The 16,545-nt window shown below is 34.6% G+C and overlaps 2 protein-coding genes across 2 annotated transcripts in view; one reads left to right on the forward strand and one right to left on the reverse strand.

The window, feature by feature from the left end:
* The window catches only part of LOC118203848 (peptidoglycan-recognition protein 1-like), a 109,356-nt gene that overhangs the window by 11,088 nt on the left and 81,723 nt on the right, over window positions 1-16,545 (reverse strand). The gene's annotated exons all lie outside the window — the stretch shown is intronic.
* Window positions 14,691-16,545, forward strand: part of LOC118203849 (peptidoglycan recognition protein-like) — a 34,879-nt gene continuing 33,024 nt past the window's right edge. The window contains exon 1 of the mRNA XM_035376145.2: window positions 14,691-14,843. Within this exon, the coding sequence (XP_035232036.1) occupies window positions 14,786-14,843 (58 nt within the window). The 5' untranslated portion in view covers window positions 14,691-14,785. The remainder of the gene's footprint in view (window positions 14,844-16,545) is intronic.

A 16,545-nucleotide genomic window follows, 5' to 3' on the forward strand; every position in this document is an offset into this window, starting at 1 on the left:
GAAAGCAGTTGTCTGGTGCTTATGAATAGCTGCGCCTAAAAATTCAACGATTCTGACAAGCTGCAGGGTGGTAGACAACCCTTTTCGGAAACCAAACTGCTGTTTTGGAAGCGCGTTTAGGGCTGGATGTAGTCTACTGCAGATAACTTTCTCTAGGATCTTTCCCAGCGCAGGAAGCAAGCTGATTGGGCGAACCCCATACGTATTATCTTTTACGGTTTTACAACGCCTGCCTGTACCTATGCTATTTCCCAGCTGAATGGAAGCAAGCGGTTGTCATCTTAATTCCGGGAATTAAGATGACAACCGCTTGCTTCCATTCAGCTGGGAAATAGCATAGGTACAGGCAGGCGTTGTAAACGCTATAGAGTTTGTTGATGAAATTACCAGGCAGATGTTTAATCGTTGAATTAGAGATTTTGTCCTTCCCAGGTGCTTTTCTGTTATGAAGTTTAGCTATAATAGAGCTAACTTCTGTGGGAGAGGTAAAAACAGGGCGATTTTTGACACTGGGCTGGTTAATCCAACTATCGACAAGCATGTTAATGTGATTAATGAAATTTCGGTCTGAAGTGGTCTCATTTGGAGTGAACTGTTTAGCGAAGTGGGTGGCAAAGGCTTTTGCTTTGTCTTCGTTGCTGTATTTGAATCCAGTGTCGTCCTGTAGAGGTCTGGTGCTTGTTTTTGTTGACTTCATTAAACGGAGGGACTTCCAGAATTCTCCGTCTTCCGCATTTAATTTTTCAGTTTTGTTATTCCAAAGTTTAGTCTGGTGGGAGTCAATTAACCTTTTAATGTTGCGATTAAGTTTATTAATTTGCGATTTAATTGCCGGGTCACGTGAGTAGGCGAAAATCTTGCGGAGTCTATTTCGTGTTTAGCTAATTAATTTAATTTCTTGCGGAAGTTTGAAGTAATATTTTTTATTAATAATTTCTGTAGTAGAATTTTGAAATGCCTTATCAATGCAGGTGGTGATGTTTGCGATAGCCCGGTCGATATCATGCGTATTTTTAAGTTGCTCTGTTTTGGGGAGGGGATTTTTAATTTCAGATTTGAATTTGTCCTAATCAGTAATTTTGTAAATGGTGTTGGCTGCAGGCCTGCTAATATCCAGGTGTGCCAGAACTGGCACGTGATCTGAAGAAAGGTCATTGATTACTTCCGTAGTGATCGGTAAGTTATCAGATGTGAGGAAAAGATCCAGTATGTCTGGATACTGTCTTGTGTGAGTAGGCCGGAAAGTAAAATCTTCTGGGGGGTAAATGTAGTATGGGTAATTGAACAGGAAGTTTTAAAGGATATCACCGTTTTTATTTGTTTTGCGGCATCTCCAGCTAACATGTTTAGCATTAAGATCGCCTCCGATTATGGTAGGAAAGGGGTTATTTAGTAAATTCTGTAAATGTTGATCTTGCAGCCTGAGATCTGGAGTGATCTAAAGGGCGCATACAAGCATATTTCCCCAATTAGGGATCCGAACGACTACTCTTACTTCTTCAAACCCATGAGAATTGTCAGAAGCGTAGAACCAAGCGCAGAACCAGGAATCCAAACTCCGTTTAACATAGATTACGGCACCTCCGCCACTATGTTTCATCCTATCGCAGCGATAACTGCGATAGTTAGCAATACTCAGGGAGTGCGCTGACGTAGCGTGTGTCTCAGTGATTAGTGCAATGTCAGTGTTGTAGTGTGTGAGAAAGTACTGCAGTTCGCTAATTTTGGTGATAATACTCTGCGCATTCCATGTCATGGTCGTCACTGGGGTCATTTTTACTAAGGACCTACGATCCATAATTTATCTCAGTATCGGGCCTCACTGTATTTGATTTTCAGCCATGGCAGTTGTATTGTGTAGAAGCGCTATAAGATCAGCGAGGTTCTTCATGACCTGCTGAGCGTCCGCTACAGCTTTCTGAATTTTCCCAGCAAAAATATCAGATTGAACAGCCTGGGCGTAGGATTTATTGATAATGACACTTTCATCAAACTTGGGGGCATTGGGTTTCTGCTTTCGGAAGGCCTCATAACAACCCCTCGAGTTGCTGATATGCTTCCCGAGACAGTTACAACATTTCGGCTCGGAATCTTTGGGTTCCGGGCAATCCCAGTTTTCTTGAGGGCCTGCACACTTACAGCAGCGAGGCGGGTGGTATCTTTGAAATCGAAAGCAATGTGTCGGCCCGCGCCGACCACTATATCTTTCGACTTTAATGTGCAAGTATATTAGATATTTCAGATGGTATATCTCATTGTTCCTATGATTCTTAGAGAGAGTGACCAGAAATAGGGGCATTTTAGCCCTATCTTTTCCTCTGTCCTTCATCAGTTGTTCCACTTTGAGCGCAGTGAAATCTTTTTCACGGAGTTTCTCCTGAATGTCCGTGGGTTTCGCATCAATGGGAAGATTTCTTATCACAACTTTGAGGTTCTTCTCCTCAGGGAGAAGGAACGAGTGATAATAAAGTTCTTTTTTGTCGAAAAGGGCAGTCATGCTTCGGAAGGTGTCCGAATTTTTTGTGTGTATCTTATAGTTGCCTTCACCTTTCTTTTTCGAGGTGAAATCGGTCAGTTGTTCCTTTTCAAGCAGTTCAGTGAAAGATTTCCAATTGTACTTGCATTCTCGAATGCAAATCGGCGGCATTTTCGCCGCCCTGTGCGGGAAAGTGAACTGACCATCAGTTCGGGTTGCTCCAGTCTGAGTTTCATGAGCATCACTATCCATTGACCCAACCGGGCACGTGACCTCATCCAAAATGTTGATTGGCCGAGCTACGTTTTCTGCCAAAGACATACTCGCGTGAGCTGACTTTTCAGCACTCTCAATAGATGGCGCCACATTATCATATTTACGTTTTTCAGGTTGCTTAGGCTGAGGGGGAATGCGTGAAGAGCAAGGAAAATTTAACTTACCTCGAAACTCCGAAGCTTGGACCTTGAGAGATTGTAGAAGCTTGAGTAACAGTTCCATACTAGTATCCTAGTCAGTGACTAGGATCTGCTGGCATCTCATCTGCTGGCAGGTCAGAATTGCCGATTATACGGATTGTATCTTATATTCAACTTCTTCTAATCTGTTTCGTGTTCATTTCTTATCCGAATCATCCATCCTAGGGTGGTAGTCCAACACAGTTTTCCTTCGCTGGAGGGGTCTCCGGCGAGGTAGCAACAATCCTAGATACATCGCTGTTCGTATCAGTCAGAGCGCTTATGATGAGCGACCTATACGTACCAAAGATCAGGACCGAATGTCAAATATTGAAGTGAGTACTGACGTTTCGCGTTTCCAAAGAATTTAACAGTCAAGTTCGTTTTAGTGTTCAGTATGGAAAATTCGTTTGACTGACCAATATTTCAAAGAAAATAGAAAATATAAAAAAGTTTCTTGTACATTTGTTAATGCAGTTAAATCATTTGGATCAGCCGATGTTGGACACAATGGCCTAGAGTTGAGACAAGCCTCAACCTGCGCTATCAAGGTCTGAAATTCCGGATAGGTCAGCACAGTATCACCAACAGTTCTTTTTAGATGTAATTTCATTGCCTTTACTGCCGATTCCCATAGTCCACCAAAATGGGGAGATGATGGCGGGTTGAATATCCATTTTATTTCCTCTAAAGACAAAAATTTGTGAATTTCTTGATTTTGCTTACATTGCAAAAAACATTTTCTAATTTCTTTCTCTGCACCTTTAAAGTTGAAACCGCAGTCACTATAAATCTCAAATGGTTTCTCTCTTCTTGCAATAAATCGTTTCAATGCACCTAAAAATGCCTTTGTTGACAAATCTTCTACTACTTCAAGATGTACTGCCTTGATTACAAAACACACAAATAAGCATACGTAATATTTAAGTGATTTTTGTCCACGTCCTGCACGATGTTTAATCATGAACGGTCCAGACAAATCTATTCCAGTTCGATGAAATGGTTGCGATTGTGTTACTCTAGATTCCGGTAGATCAGCCATTATTTGACTTGCAGTTTTAGCTCTAAGTTTGCAACATGTGATACAAGATCTTACTACTTTTCGGGTAGCAGATCTAGCAGCTATGATCAAAAATTGCTGTCTAATTAAAGATAGAAGAAGTTCCGGTGCTGCATGCAGATATTTGACATGAAAGTGTCTAATTATGATTTCTGTCAGATTGTGTTTTGAAGGTAATAAGATTGGATGTTTTTCATTTTCTGATAGTTGCGCATTTTTCAGTCTTCCTCCTACACGTAACACTTTGTTGTCATCTAAAATTGGACACAAGCTAAGGAGGTTGCTGTTTGTAGGTAAGTCCTTTCCCAACTCCAAACATTGAATTTCTTTAAAAAAGTGAAATCGCTGTATTATTCGGACAATACAGAAAGTTGCAGCTCGAATTTCATTACTAAATAAAAAAGACGTATTTCTTTCTAGATATGCTACTTTAGAATTCGATATGAATCTTAATATCCATGCAAATATGCGTTGCAACTTTGGAAATGAAGCTATATTTGATATAATAGCAAGTTCCTGTACAGGTTCAGAAACTACAAATGAGACTGTTTTACGTGCATCTGGTAATGCCTCTTCATCTATAAGAATATTTTTAGACTAGGCAATCTCACTGCACTTTAACCAAGAAGGACCATTCCACCATAATTGATGAGATAATAGTTCTGCAGGAAATAACCCACGTGAAGCACAATCAGCTGGATTTTCCTTTCCATCAACATGACTCCAGTTCTCAGGTGGTAAGATGGATTGTATTTCAGAAACTCTATTGGATACGAATACTTGCCATTTTTTAGGATCTGACCTTAGCCATGACAACACGATTTGTGACTCACTCCAAGCTTGCACTAAATCAAAATTCATAACTAATGCAGCCTTTACAGACTGAATCAAGCGTGCCAATAACACTGCTGAACATAATTCCAGTCTTGGAAACGTAATAGATTTTAATGGGGCTATACGAGTTTTAGCTGTTACAAGTTTAACATTAATGTCAGAGTTATTGCAAGTTTTGATATAAATAAGTATGCATAACCCCTTTCAGACGCATCACAAAATCTGTGAAGTTCACATCGAAAATAATCAGGTAGCAGAATTTTCCTAGGTATATTTATAGAATTCAAAAGTTTAACTTCTCTACATAGATTTCTCATGAACCTTTATCTGTCTGTACATCATTTTAATATCAGCGGTTATTGCAATGTTATGAAGTCTAAATCTTAGTAAAATACAAATTAAGTCATCTTGTATTTTTGGGCCTATCATTAGCGTATCATTTAAGGAAACATCTGTGGTTGTTTTAGCGCTCGCATCGAAAGCAACTCTCAATTTTGTTGTTAAGCTAGAGTCCTTCAACACGAAGTGATGTGGGATATAATAGTGTTTATTCTCTAATTCATAATCTGTGTCTGGCACTAATTCTACGTGTTCTAGTGAAAAGTACTCTTTCATATACTGAATATACTGGTTGTAAATTTCTTTCATAGATAACAGCCTCTTCTCCAAGTATTGAAATCTTCTGTACGCCATTTCATTCATAAAACATAATAGAGATATTCTAGGGAGTCACCTAGAATATCTCTATTATGTTTGAATGGTAATGCAACTGAATAACGACCTGATTTGTCTCTAAAATGCGAGTTTTTAAAATGTTCTTCACAAAGTTTTTCTTCATTTGTTAAAGGTTGTACATTTGGAAACTTTTCTAACTCACAGAAAGAATTTACTAATTCATCTGTGTTTGTATTCAAATGATTTACATATACTGGCTCAAAATTTGTAGTACCCGAAATTATCCATCCCAACCTCGAATTTAGAGTAAATGGTAGATCAAGACCACGTTTGACAATTTCTCCCGTCATTAAATGCAGAAATACATTTACTCCAAATAAAATGTCAACTGGTTGTGACTTGTAAAATAATGGATCAGCTAATTGTAAATCACAGAAGTTATCGAAGATGATTGATGGCAAAGATACATAGGGAATGTTATCTGTCACCTTGTCCAGTACAAACGCTGATGTTGATACACGAATATCACTTTTAAAATGAGAAGTGAATACTAAATCGACTTGCCCATTACTTATAGTATTAAATTCTCCTAGACATGATACAGAAATGGAATTATCTTTCACTTGTAATTCTAATTTCTTCACACAATCCCTTGAAATAAATGATCTCTGAGATCCAGTGTCACATAAACATCTACACTTCACAAACTGTTGTTCAGAATTTTAAACTTTTATTAAAGCAGTACACAATAAAATGTGACTGGTTTGATTACCTTTTGCATTCGAATCATAATGAGAGGCACAAACTGTGGCTGAAACATCCTTAGGACTCGTTAATTCATCTCTTTTAGGGATAGATTTCATAGGCTGAGATATACTGTTTAACTGAGTTTTATTCCTTGAATTATTTACAATGTGCAAAATACTGTGATGCTTTTTAAAGCAATGTTGACATGTATTTAAACTCTTGCATTTTTTGAGCAAGTGCATATAGATAAACAATTAAAACAGTAACGATTAGGTTTTACAAATTCTATCCTTTGCTGAACCGATAAATTTAGAAATTTCGAACATTTGGCTAAACTATGATCTTCTTTACAATAACCACAACCCAAGATAGCAACCAGAACATTATTCTTATTTTGAAACACAGATTTAGGTACCTTATTACTTGTTGATTTGCTATTTTGAAGTGTTCTTGCATAGTTTTTTAGGAATTCAATTAAAGTCGTAAGTTTTGGAATCTCGTTAGATTTTAACTGACGTTCCCACCATAATTTTGTAGAAGGATCTAATTTTTGCAAAATTAAATAAGTCATTAAAGTGTCACCAAAATTATCAATGGTTTGATTCAATACTTCTAAAGAACCATTTACTTCATTAATATTGTCAACTAAATTTAAAATAGCAAATGCTGATTCATTTTGAATAGTTGGTAAGCTTAGAAAACGTTTAATATATGCAAAAATTTGTTCTCTCTTATTTGAATATCTTTCGTCTAACAGATTCCATGCTATTTCAAAATTACAATCCGAAATTTGAATGGTTTGAATAATGCGATATGCTTCACCTTTCAACGAAGCCTTCAAATACTGCAATTTTTGAGCATTAGATAAATTTGCATTATTTCTTACACAAGCACTGAAAAGATCTTTAAAAGCTATCCATTCTGTAATATTACCACCAAAAGTCGGTAATGTTAACTTGGGTAATTTAATATTATCAAGAACCTGTTCTGAAATACACTATTAAAATTATTTTTACTATTTTGATTTTTTAATATTTTTTCACCTTTAAATTTCCACAAATAAATTTTATCTGTGTACTCCTGAACATTATCTATTTCGTTTTCTAATTCTTTAGTATCTGTAATTAAACTTTCGATTTCAGAATCAAGCTTCCTTACCTCAGTTTCCTTTTGTGTCAATAATTCGACACATTCCTCTAGTTCTATTAAATTAATTTCATCTACAGTTAAAATAGTTTCAATTTTCTTTACATAATTAGTAACACTCCTGCGTAAGACCGCTCTTTTTGTTTTAAAAGTTATAAGTTCACTCATAATTGATCAATTCAAAAACAGAAATGGTTTTTAAATCACTTAACACTATTATTAAAATGAAATCAAATTCTATGCTGTATTACAACATTGTTCTTAAAATTTAACAACAAATTAAACGAATTTTTGTTCAAAATCCACTTACCTCACAAAGTGGAGTAATTTTTCACCAACCATATGCATATTTGCGTTGTTAGAATACACTTAGAACAGTCACTATCTTCACTAGCTCTCCGGCTAGACTTTTGACCAACAATAAATTATAGTTCCTTCAATCACATTGACAGATAGCCCGTATAAATAAATACAAGTTTGTCGTTTGGGTGGAAAACAGTTACATATGGAACTGCAGCTGCTCCATATCTTGCAACCAAAGTTTTGAGTCAGTTAGCTATTGATGAAGGATTGAACTTTCCAAAGGCAAAGAATATACAGTGTATCAAAAAAGTGATGGGACACTTGTGCTTTACAAAAGGAAACTGTAATAAAATAAATTAAAAAAACATGTAAAATTTTTTGTGGGTGTGTTTCATACTTAAATTTAGTAACAATTATTACATAACATACATTTTCTCAAAATATTAAAATATTAATTTAATAAAAATACAATTGTTTAGAACGGAGCAGAAAATGGCTCACTTAAGTGATGGGACACTACGTACTATGCAACAAAAGTCGTCTGAAGTAAGCAATAAAAATATCTTTTGGGGTATTTATTTTTACTCAAAAGCAATTGTCAATAATTTATAAAATCGTCTGCAGTATTTCTCTCCAGTTTGTTTTGGAATTTTTGTGTTTTTTAGCTCTGTGCAGCCATGAATGCTAAACGAAAAGAAACTTTGCCTGGAATTCGAAAATTAGTTATTAATTTGCATATTGAACGTGGAAAATCTATTAGAGAAACTACTGAAACAGTTAACTTCAGTCATTAAACAGTTTTCAATATCATTAAACGATATAAAAGAATCATATGATTCAGGATAAAAGAAGACCTGGCCGACCATCAAAGCTATCCAATGGAATAAAGCGAATTATTGTTCGAAATATTTAAAAAAATCCAAGAATGAGTGCTTCTAAAGTTACTGCTGATTTACAAGCATTATATGGAGTAATTTTTAATTCTGAGACTATTAGAAGAGTAATTCGATCTACTGGATATCACGGTAGAGCAGCCAGGAAAAAATTCTTCGCAAGTGAAAAGAATAGAAAACTCAGACTGGCTTTCGCAAAATCCAACATAAATAAGAATTCTGATTACTGGAATGAAGTTATATTTGCTGATGAGAGTAAATTTAATATATTTGGTTCTGACGGTAGAATCTTGGTGTGGAAAAAACCCAGGGAAGAATTTCGCAAACAGAGCTTGGTGCCAACAGTAAAACATGGTGGAGGAGGTGTTATGGTATGGGGGTGTATGTCGTCAGCTGGAGTTGGTAATCTTGTTTTTATTGACAGTATAATGGATCAGTACAAATATATTGACATTTTAAATCAAAATTTGAAATCTTCGGCACGAAAATTGAACCTTCATAACGATTTTAAATTCTACCAGGACAATGACCCCAAGCACAGTGCTTTGAAGGTTAGACTCTGGCTGCTGTATAACTGTCCTGAAATAATAAAAACACCCCCAAAATCTCCACAATTAAATCCCATAGAGAATATTTGGCAAGAATTGGAATCAAGAATTCGCAAACACACCATTTCTACAAAACAACAATTAAAATCGGTGCTTCAAGAAGAATGTGGTAAAATCATTCCAGAAATCACAAAAAAAAAATTAGTCGAATCCATCCCAAGAAGATTAAATCATGTTTTAAAAGTAAAAGGAAATCCAACAAAATATTAAAACCTTTTAAAAAGTAAAATTTTTGGATAAATATTTGATGGAAAAGTAAGTGTCCCATCACTTAAGTGAGCCATTTTCTGCTCCGTTCTAAACAATTGTATTTTTATTAAATTAATATTTTAATATTTTGAGAAAATGTATGTTATGTAATAATTGTTACTAAATTTAAGTATGAAACACACCCACAAAAAATTTTACATGTTTTTTAAATTTATTTTATTGCAGTTTCCTTTTGTAAAGCACAAGTGTCCCATCACTTTTTTGAGACACTGTAGTTTTAAGAGATTTTTATGTTGATGATATGTTAACTGGTGTAAAAGATAGTTCGGAAGGTATTGCATTGATAGACGAATTGCAACAACTGCTAAAAAGTGGTGGCTTTGAGCTTCACAAATGGTCGACAAGTGAACCGTCATTGTTAAAAACCTCCGGCTCGACGGACCAACAATAAATGTTCTTTACTTAATATGTTTCACAAACAATAATCAATAAACAAATGGACTGTATTCCTTCACTTTTATTTCATTATACTAATTATAAATAAAATGTCAGCAATGCGTGATAATTGATACAATATAAGCGAGCCATTCTAATGGCTGTCACAAACACAATTCTATCAATCAATTATCTTGTTGCCACACATAAAGTTCGAAACTACAGGAAGAAAAACAAAAGAAATTTACTCTGTTTGCAACAATAAAATGAAGCAAACGATACTCACATAAACAACATTATTACTTTAATTTTTATTTTCTTGTATCATAACAAAAATTTTGAGCAAAATTTTAAGAATATTTTCATGTTTAATGTATTTGTGAAGTCGCTGTGTTTTCGTAAATGTTTTGACAGTGCGTTTTCAATAGTCGTTTAGACATTTCGAAAATACTTTTTTCCCTGCTATATATTTATGTCAGTGAATTTTTTGTACTTTTTCTGTTAATTTTCAGCTTATGAGTTCTACAAATATTTAAAAAATATACTTATAGATCGTTTATCTTGATTTCTTCAGTGTTTGGGAAAGTAAGTATTTATTTTGTTCACGAGAATGAAACTGATGTTTTTGTTTTTGTTTTTTTTAATTTTATTATTCAGAGTACAGGTGAATTTACGACAAAATGCTAAATTTTGTCATCATTGCTTAACATTCATGCGAATTTCGGTATTCCAAATCTTTGACATAACTGCAATATTTTCCTCCAATAATTAGAAGACGAGTGGAATAAATGCGAAATAGGACATGAAGCAAAAATTTTGAATGAAAAGAAATTTTTTCAAAATGAGGAAAGTGAGGTTATTCACATGGATGTGTAAATTTTTTCAATTGCTTTCGGAATGATATAATATTCGACATGTAAATTTGCAACTGGGAAAATAGTGAAGGACAGCTATTCTGCAATATCTGGACGGCAATTATCCAGAATTGATTATATTAGAACATTTTGTAAAGAATGGCTCTAACAAAGGTAATATGTTAGCAAACACCTTAAAACTAAGTGAGCTCCTAATACTAACTCTTACAAAAATCTTAGTAAAATTGTTAATTCTACATAAAAGCTGGGATCAAATGCTCAATAGAGTTTCAATATGCTCCACTGAGAGTATACTCAACGCAAAAAAAAGTGTAACCAAATAGAGTAGACTGAACCCAGTCGAGCATTTACGCAATAGAGTATATTTCATTGTCTTTCAAAATCTTTTTGCTTTTGAGTTGTAATATTTCTGAACCTGAATCTTCAGAAAACAAAATCACTCCTATTTATCAAATTTTGCCTAAATGTACAATACAGTCATCGAAATGGAAGATTTTAGAATAAATAATGTGTTATAGAAAAGAATAAGACTTAAAATATTTCATTATTTTTTTCACACGCAGTTTGAGAAACTCATTATGTCTCATTCAGAAAATTTGGAGAAAAAATATTCACCTCTAGTTTATGTTTTGCATACACGTATGCTTACATGGTTGTTGGTAATCTGACATTTTCTTCTTCTATTCTCTATTTTATTATTGCTGTTGGCCTTAGAAGGAATTTTTTTCGTGTATATAGTATACTTCTCTTATACGTCTGGGATTATTCTATCAATCTGCATTATAAACTAGTCTAGGCAAAATCTCAAGATATATAGCAATTATTTTAAACTTTTACTTGAAACACAATAAACTAAAATTAAAGATGCAGCTCATATGTAGAATAAAGCAGTTTTGCATTGCAATGTCTTCCACGAATCTCACATTGTCTTCCACGAATCTTTCTTTTTATTAGTCTTTTACTTGCATTTCCGTTATTATCAGTTAGGTTCATTGCGTTCCTAGCTTTTCTCAAAATCGTGAAGTATTCTTGTTCGAATATTCTATTTGAATTTATTTAGTTAACTTTAAAATACTAGTATATTTTGATTAGCGTGTAGGAAATGACAACTAATATCAGCGAATGGTCCCTAGCACTTACACTGAATCTCTTCTTCGCCTTTTTTTGCTTAAGAATACAGCTGACTAAAAGAGAAAATGTGCTTATTCCTTTGCGAAATATATCTCATTTTTTTATTATTATGTATAATGGTATCTTGAGACATTAAATATTACATATGTTAGAAGAATTGTATGTTTCTAGTGTTAAGCTAAAATAATGCTTGTTGAAAGTGTTGTCTTTTTTTAGATTAAATCATACAAAAACGTTTTTAAATGGCCGGCTATGTTGGATGATTATATGGATTTCATGTCCATGTTACCTGTTATGTATGATGTTTTTTGCATGATTTTATTTAATTATGATATCCCTGATAGATTCCCTCTGGGAAAATGTGATTTGTCTGTCTTTTTTAAGTTCAGAATGCTTTTAAAAAATTGTCAACAAGAACAGTGAGTAAGGGGGATCTATCTCCGCGTGGAGGATATACTATCTCCTGAGGTTCTGCGTGCTGTTGTGTGATGAGAAGGGAGTAATTAACAACTTATCGATCTCTTTGAAGAAACGCATTTCCAGTGGAGTTTTACCTTGTTGTGATCTCGGGGCTTCCTCGAAAGAGGGTCCAAATTTACTGCATCACCTAGTAGTGGTGATCAGCGAAAACTCCAGAGTAGCGGTCGCCGCAAAAAGCAACCACTTCACTTGTTTCACTGGTAAATTACAGTCTCGTGGCCAATATCCAGGAAAGTCTATCATTGTCCAGGAGAAATCGTTTGCCGGATTCTTTGAGGTCGCTGGAGATCAGATGGATGGAAATGAGGATATCACAAGCTGATGCTGCTAGACGTCTCAATGTCTTTCGTATTGTGGCCTACCGACTATGGAATCAGTTTGAAATCGGGGACTATGTGTCTAGAAGACATGTTCCAGGCGGACTTAGAGTTACAACACCTGCGGGAGTTATTTAGCTGTTTCGGAATAATGTTCGGGAATAATGGTTTGGACTGGGATCTCTCTTGGTGGTCACACTGACCTGCATGTGTTCTATGGAGGAACTTTGACAGGTGTGAGATATCAAGATGAGATCCTTGATCAATATGTCCACCCATATGCTGCCGCTATTGATCTTGAATTTCTTCTGATGGACGAGAATGCGCGATCTGACCAACGTCGGGTTGCTGAAGAGTATCTTGAGGGTCACAGTATGGAGTGGATGGAATGGCCAGCGTAGTCCCCAGACCTGAATTCGATAGAGCATCTTTGGGACTACCTTGGGAGACAGGCTGCTTCTTTATGGACACATTCCTTATTGGAACCCATTTTTGTAATGTTACCACCCCATTTTTTCTTAAAAAACTGTGATATAGTGTTTTTCTGTGATATACTGTCTTTTGGAAGACTGGATTGCTCTAACAAGAATGCAATTTTTTGTGTTTCATGTTTGTGTTGAACGTTAGAAACATTCTATGTCGCATTCATTAAAGAACTATTTAATTCTCAAGTTAGACACAAAATTGGAATTGTTTCATTCTCAAATTAGACACAAAAAACATGCTGTTCCTTAACTTTTGGAGGCCATGTATATTTCAATGTATCTAAATTGTTTCCAAATCATTTTCCATAGTACTGGCAACTTACTTTTATAATTTGAAAGGCAAGACTATCAGCAATTCACCATGAAAATTAAGCTGAAGATGTTCCGTAACAATGTTGACAACAACTAATAAGATAAACGAGAATTTCCGTATAAGAGAAATGGGAATTTCCGAGGAATAAAACGCAGTCTTCTAATAACTAACGTCAGTAAATAAATAAATAAGTACTAATAATTTTAAAGCGAAAGAATTATGATATATAAATAAATCCACAAAAATTATTGCATTCTAAAAAGGATTTATTTTTTGATTAAACTTTGAATTCAACGAAGACATTTTAAACAGAGTATAAATAATATTTTAGCCCAATTTTATAGTATCACCCTTTAATCAATCCCATGAATAATATTCAAATGAAATTTGACTTTATACGAATGCCATAGTTAAAAATAGGAACATGGGAAATGAGTAGAAATAAGTTGAAGAGTCATTAGGTTTATATCGATTCAGGCATCCTGAAAACTCTGCAATGCCTTCTTCGAATTAGGACTCAGGACCTCCTGACTACGCATCGAGTGTGCTTCCAATATTACGAAGGCATGTGGAAAGGAAGGAGTAAATACCTTATATATATAGCGCCTTTTGGAAGGGCGATTGTGGATTAGGAGAACCAGTCGCCAAATCCTGGTGGCGACAAATTATTGTCCACCACCTTTAAGTTCGGGCACCACTTGTAGAATCATTTAGAATTTTTTCAATGTTAGCAAGCGATCAGCTTTGCTTTCGCTGGGATTCGAACTCCAGACCTCAGGAATACGAGTCGAGTTACACCACGAAGGCATGCGGGAAGGAGAGAGAAAATACCTTATAAATCGGAAATTTAATAACTGATCGGTTTCTAAGTTTCACGTTTATTTTAAGCGAACAATGTTTTGTTCAGTCAAAGATATTTCCTTCCTTAATTTCTCTTGAATTCGAAACACAAAAGTGCATTAGAAATGAAATATAACTAACTTCATTTTTACCAGTCATGTTAGAGAACTGATAAGGATACCAAAAAATGACATCTTAACTTCGAATGAATCCGAAATAAATGAGCATTTTCACGTCGAAAAAAAAAAAATTGATGACACACAAAAAAGTTGGGAAAACATTGTTAGGCAAGAGAGAGAAAGGAAAGGCTCATATGGCCCCCTGATGTTTGTTTCAACATTAAGCAACGAAAGCTGACATCTTCCTGTTTCATTCTCTCGTTGCTGTTTCCTTATAATTAAGCCCAACCATAACAGTAACATCAGAATTTTTCTAGGTAGTATAATATTCAGTCTGAATTCTCAGCATTGTTTTATAATTGTGTTTAGGATAGGTATTTGCAATGTTCATTGCTTTATTGTATTTTCTAGTCCTTCCAGCTGCTGCTTACATTGATAGAGGTAAGAAATTAAACCAGCATAGCGTTGCATTCAGGATATATTACGATAATTTGAGCTGCTTCAATTACAAAAGCTAAGTAACAAAGAGACTGGCACTGTTTAAATGTATATTTAGGATATTTTTTAATTATACAGCGATATGTAATGAAATCTTTGTTAGAAAACTTCTGTGTACATTTTGAATTCGTTTTACTCTTCAACACTGCATTCGTTGAATACTGTAAGGTTACCTTACTTAAGTTTCATTAGTATGAATATTTTTCTAATCTTATAATAAAACCACGAGCACTGAGATGACCTTTTTTTTTCTAAATTATTATCTTAAATATATTTGCAAAATTTTTTAATTTAATATGCTAGTAAACATATAATCTGGAATTTTTTTAAATCTAAAAACATCTTTCCTCTCTTCGTGTTAACAGCAGTAATTATACAGGTGAACTAGCAAACTGCCAACTAGTTGTTATCAGTTTTGGGAGACATCTCTTATCATAGACCGTTGTAAGAACTGCAAACTGTACTGCGGGACAATATTTTTAATCATGATGACTAAAAAAGTATCGATTCTGAGAAATTTGCAAATCTTGCGGGAAAAAAATCTTTAATTTTATTTCCAAAATATGCCAACAAATTATATAGATGTACAAGAAACTGAGAGATTTTCAGGCGATAGTCATTTTGATATATTTACCTTCATTTTATTTTTTTAATGATGTACCAAAAGGTATAATTTAAAATATTATAAAGAAGTCCTTTGTACTCTTTAGCTTTTTTTAGAGATTTCCTTCTTTTGAAGAGCTATTGGTTTTAACTTTTTTTCTTTGAACTTCAATAAGAATTTTTCAAAATAATGGAATTCTGCAACTAAACAATTGCTGCTGGTAGATAGTTTTTGCTGTCTTCGATAGATTTAAACAGACCAGCATCTTGCTGCCAGCCTAGATCAACTTCAGTATGAAGAGAAATTACCAATACTTGCAGGAGAGTTCGATATTTATGATTTGTTACGTAAATTATTAATAAATCTGTAAGGATTATGTTAATTTATATAACAGTTAACTGTTTTATATAACAGTTAGGATTATGTTAATTTATCTAACAGTTAACAGTTATTATGAGTTTAAAGTTCCTTTCCTGTCTTCCTGAATTTCAACTTAAAACTTCCGGCCAGAACGTAGTTTTAGAATCGTATTTGAATGTGAATGAGGAGAAGTATTTAACAGTGAAGTTCTACTAACATCGAGAGAGAGAACCAGTGATTCTGACTAGCGCGCGATCGCCTTCTTAGGCTATTGTCTCTTAAGCTATTATCACGCTCGGCCGTACTTTAGGCCCTTCATTGCTTCGCCGTTATTTAGAATTAAGAGGCCAACTCTGTTAGAATCTTGATAGCTTCGGCTATATCTTTTTAGTTAAGATTAGTTTAGTTCTTAGTTTCCTAAGTTCGATCCCGAGTGGCGGCTTTATTGTAAAACTCCAAGACAGAGTTCTGTTAAACTTTATTGGAATAATAAAGGGTAATTTCACCCTTCTTACGTGTTTTTCGATATCTCACGAACTCAAGCAATTATTTGCTGATCAGTTCTTAAGATTTTTCAACTGTAACCTAAAAGTACACAGCACAGAATCTTACAAATCATAACATGAATACTGCTGAATTTTAGCATTCCAGAAGTAAACAATTAATGTCATTATCCCAAGG

The sequence above is a fragment of the Stegodyphus dumicola genome, chromosome 12, assembly GCF_044657685.1.
Source record: "Stegodyphus dumicola isolate Sdum_Otavi_A_Nest chromosome 12, ASM4465768v1".
Taxonomy (NCBI): domain Eukaryota; kingdom Metazoa; phylum Arthropoda; class Arachnida; order Araneae; family Eresidae; genus Stegodyphus; species Stegodyphus dumicola.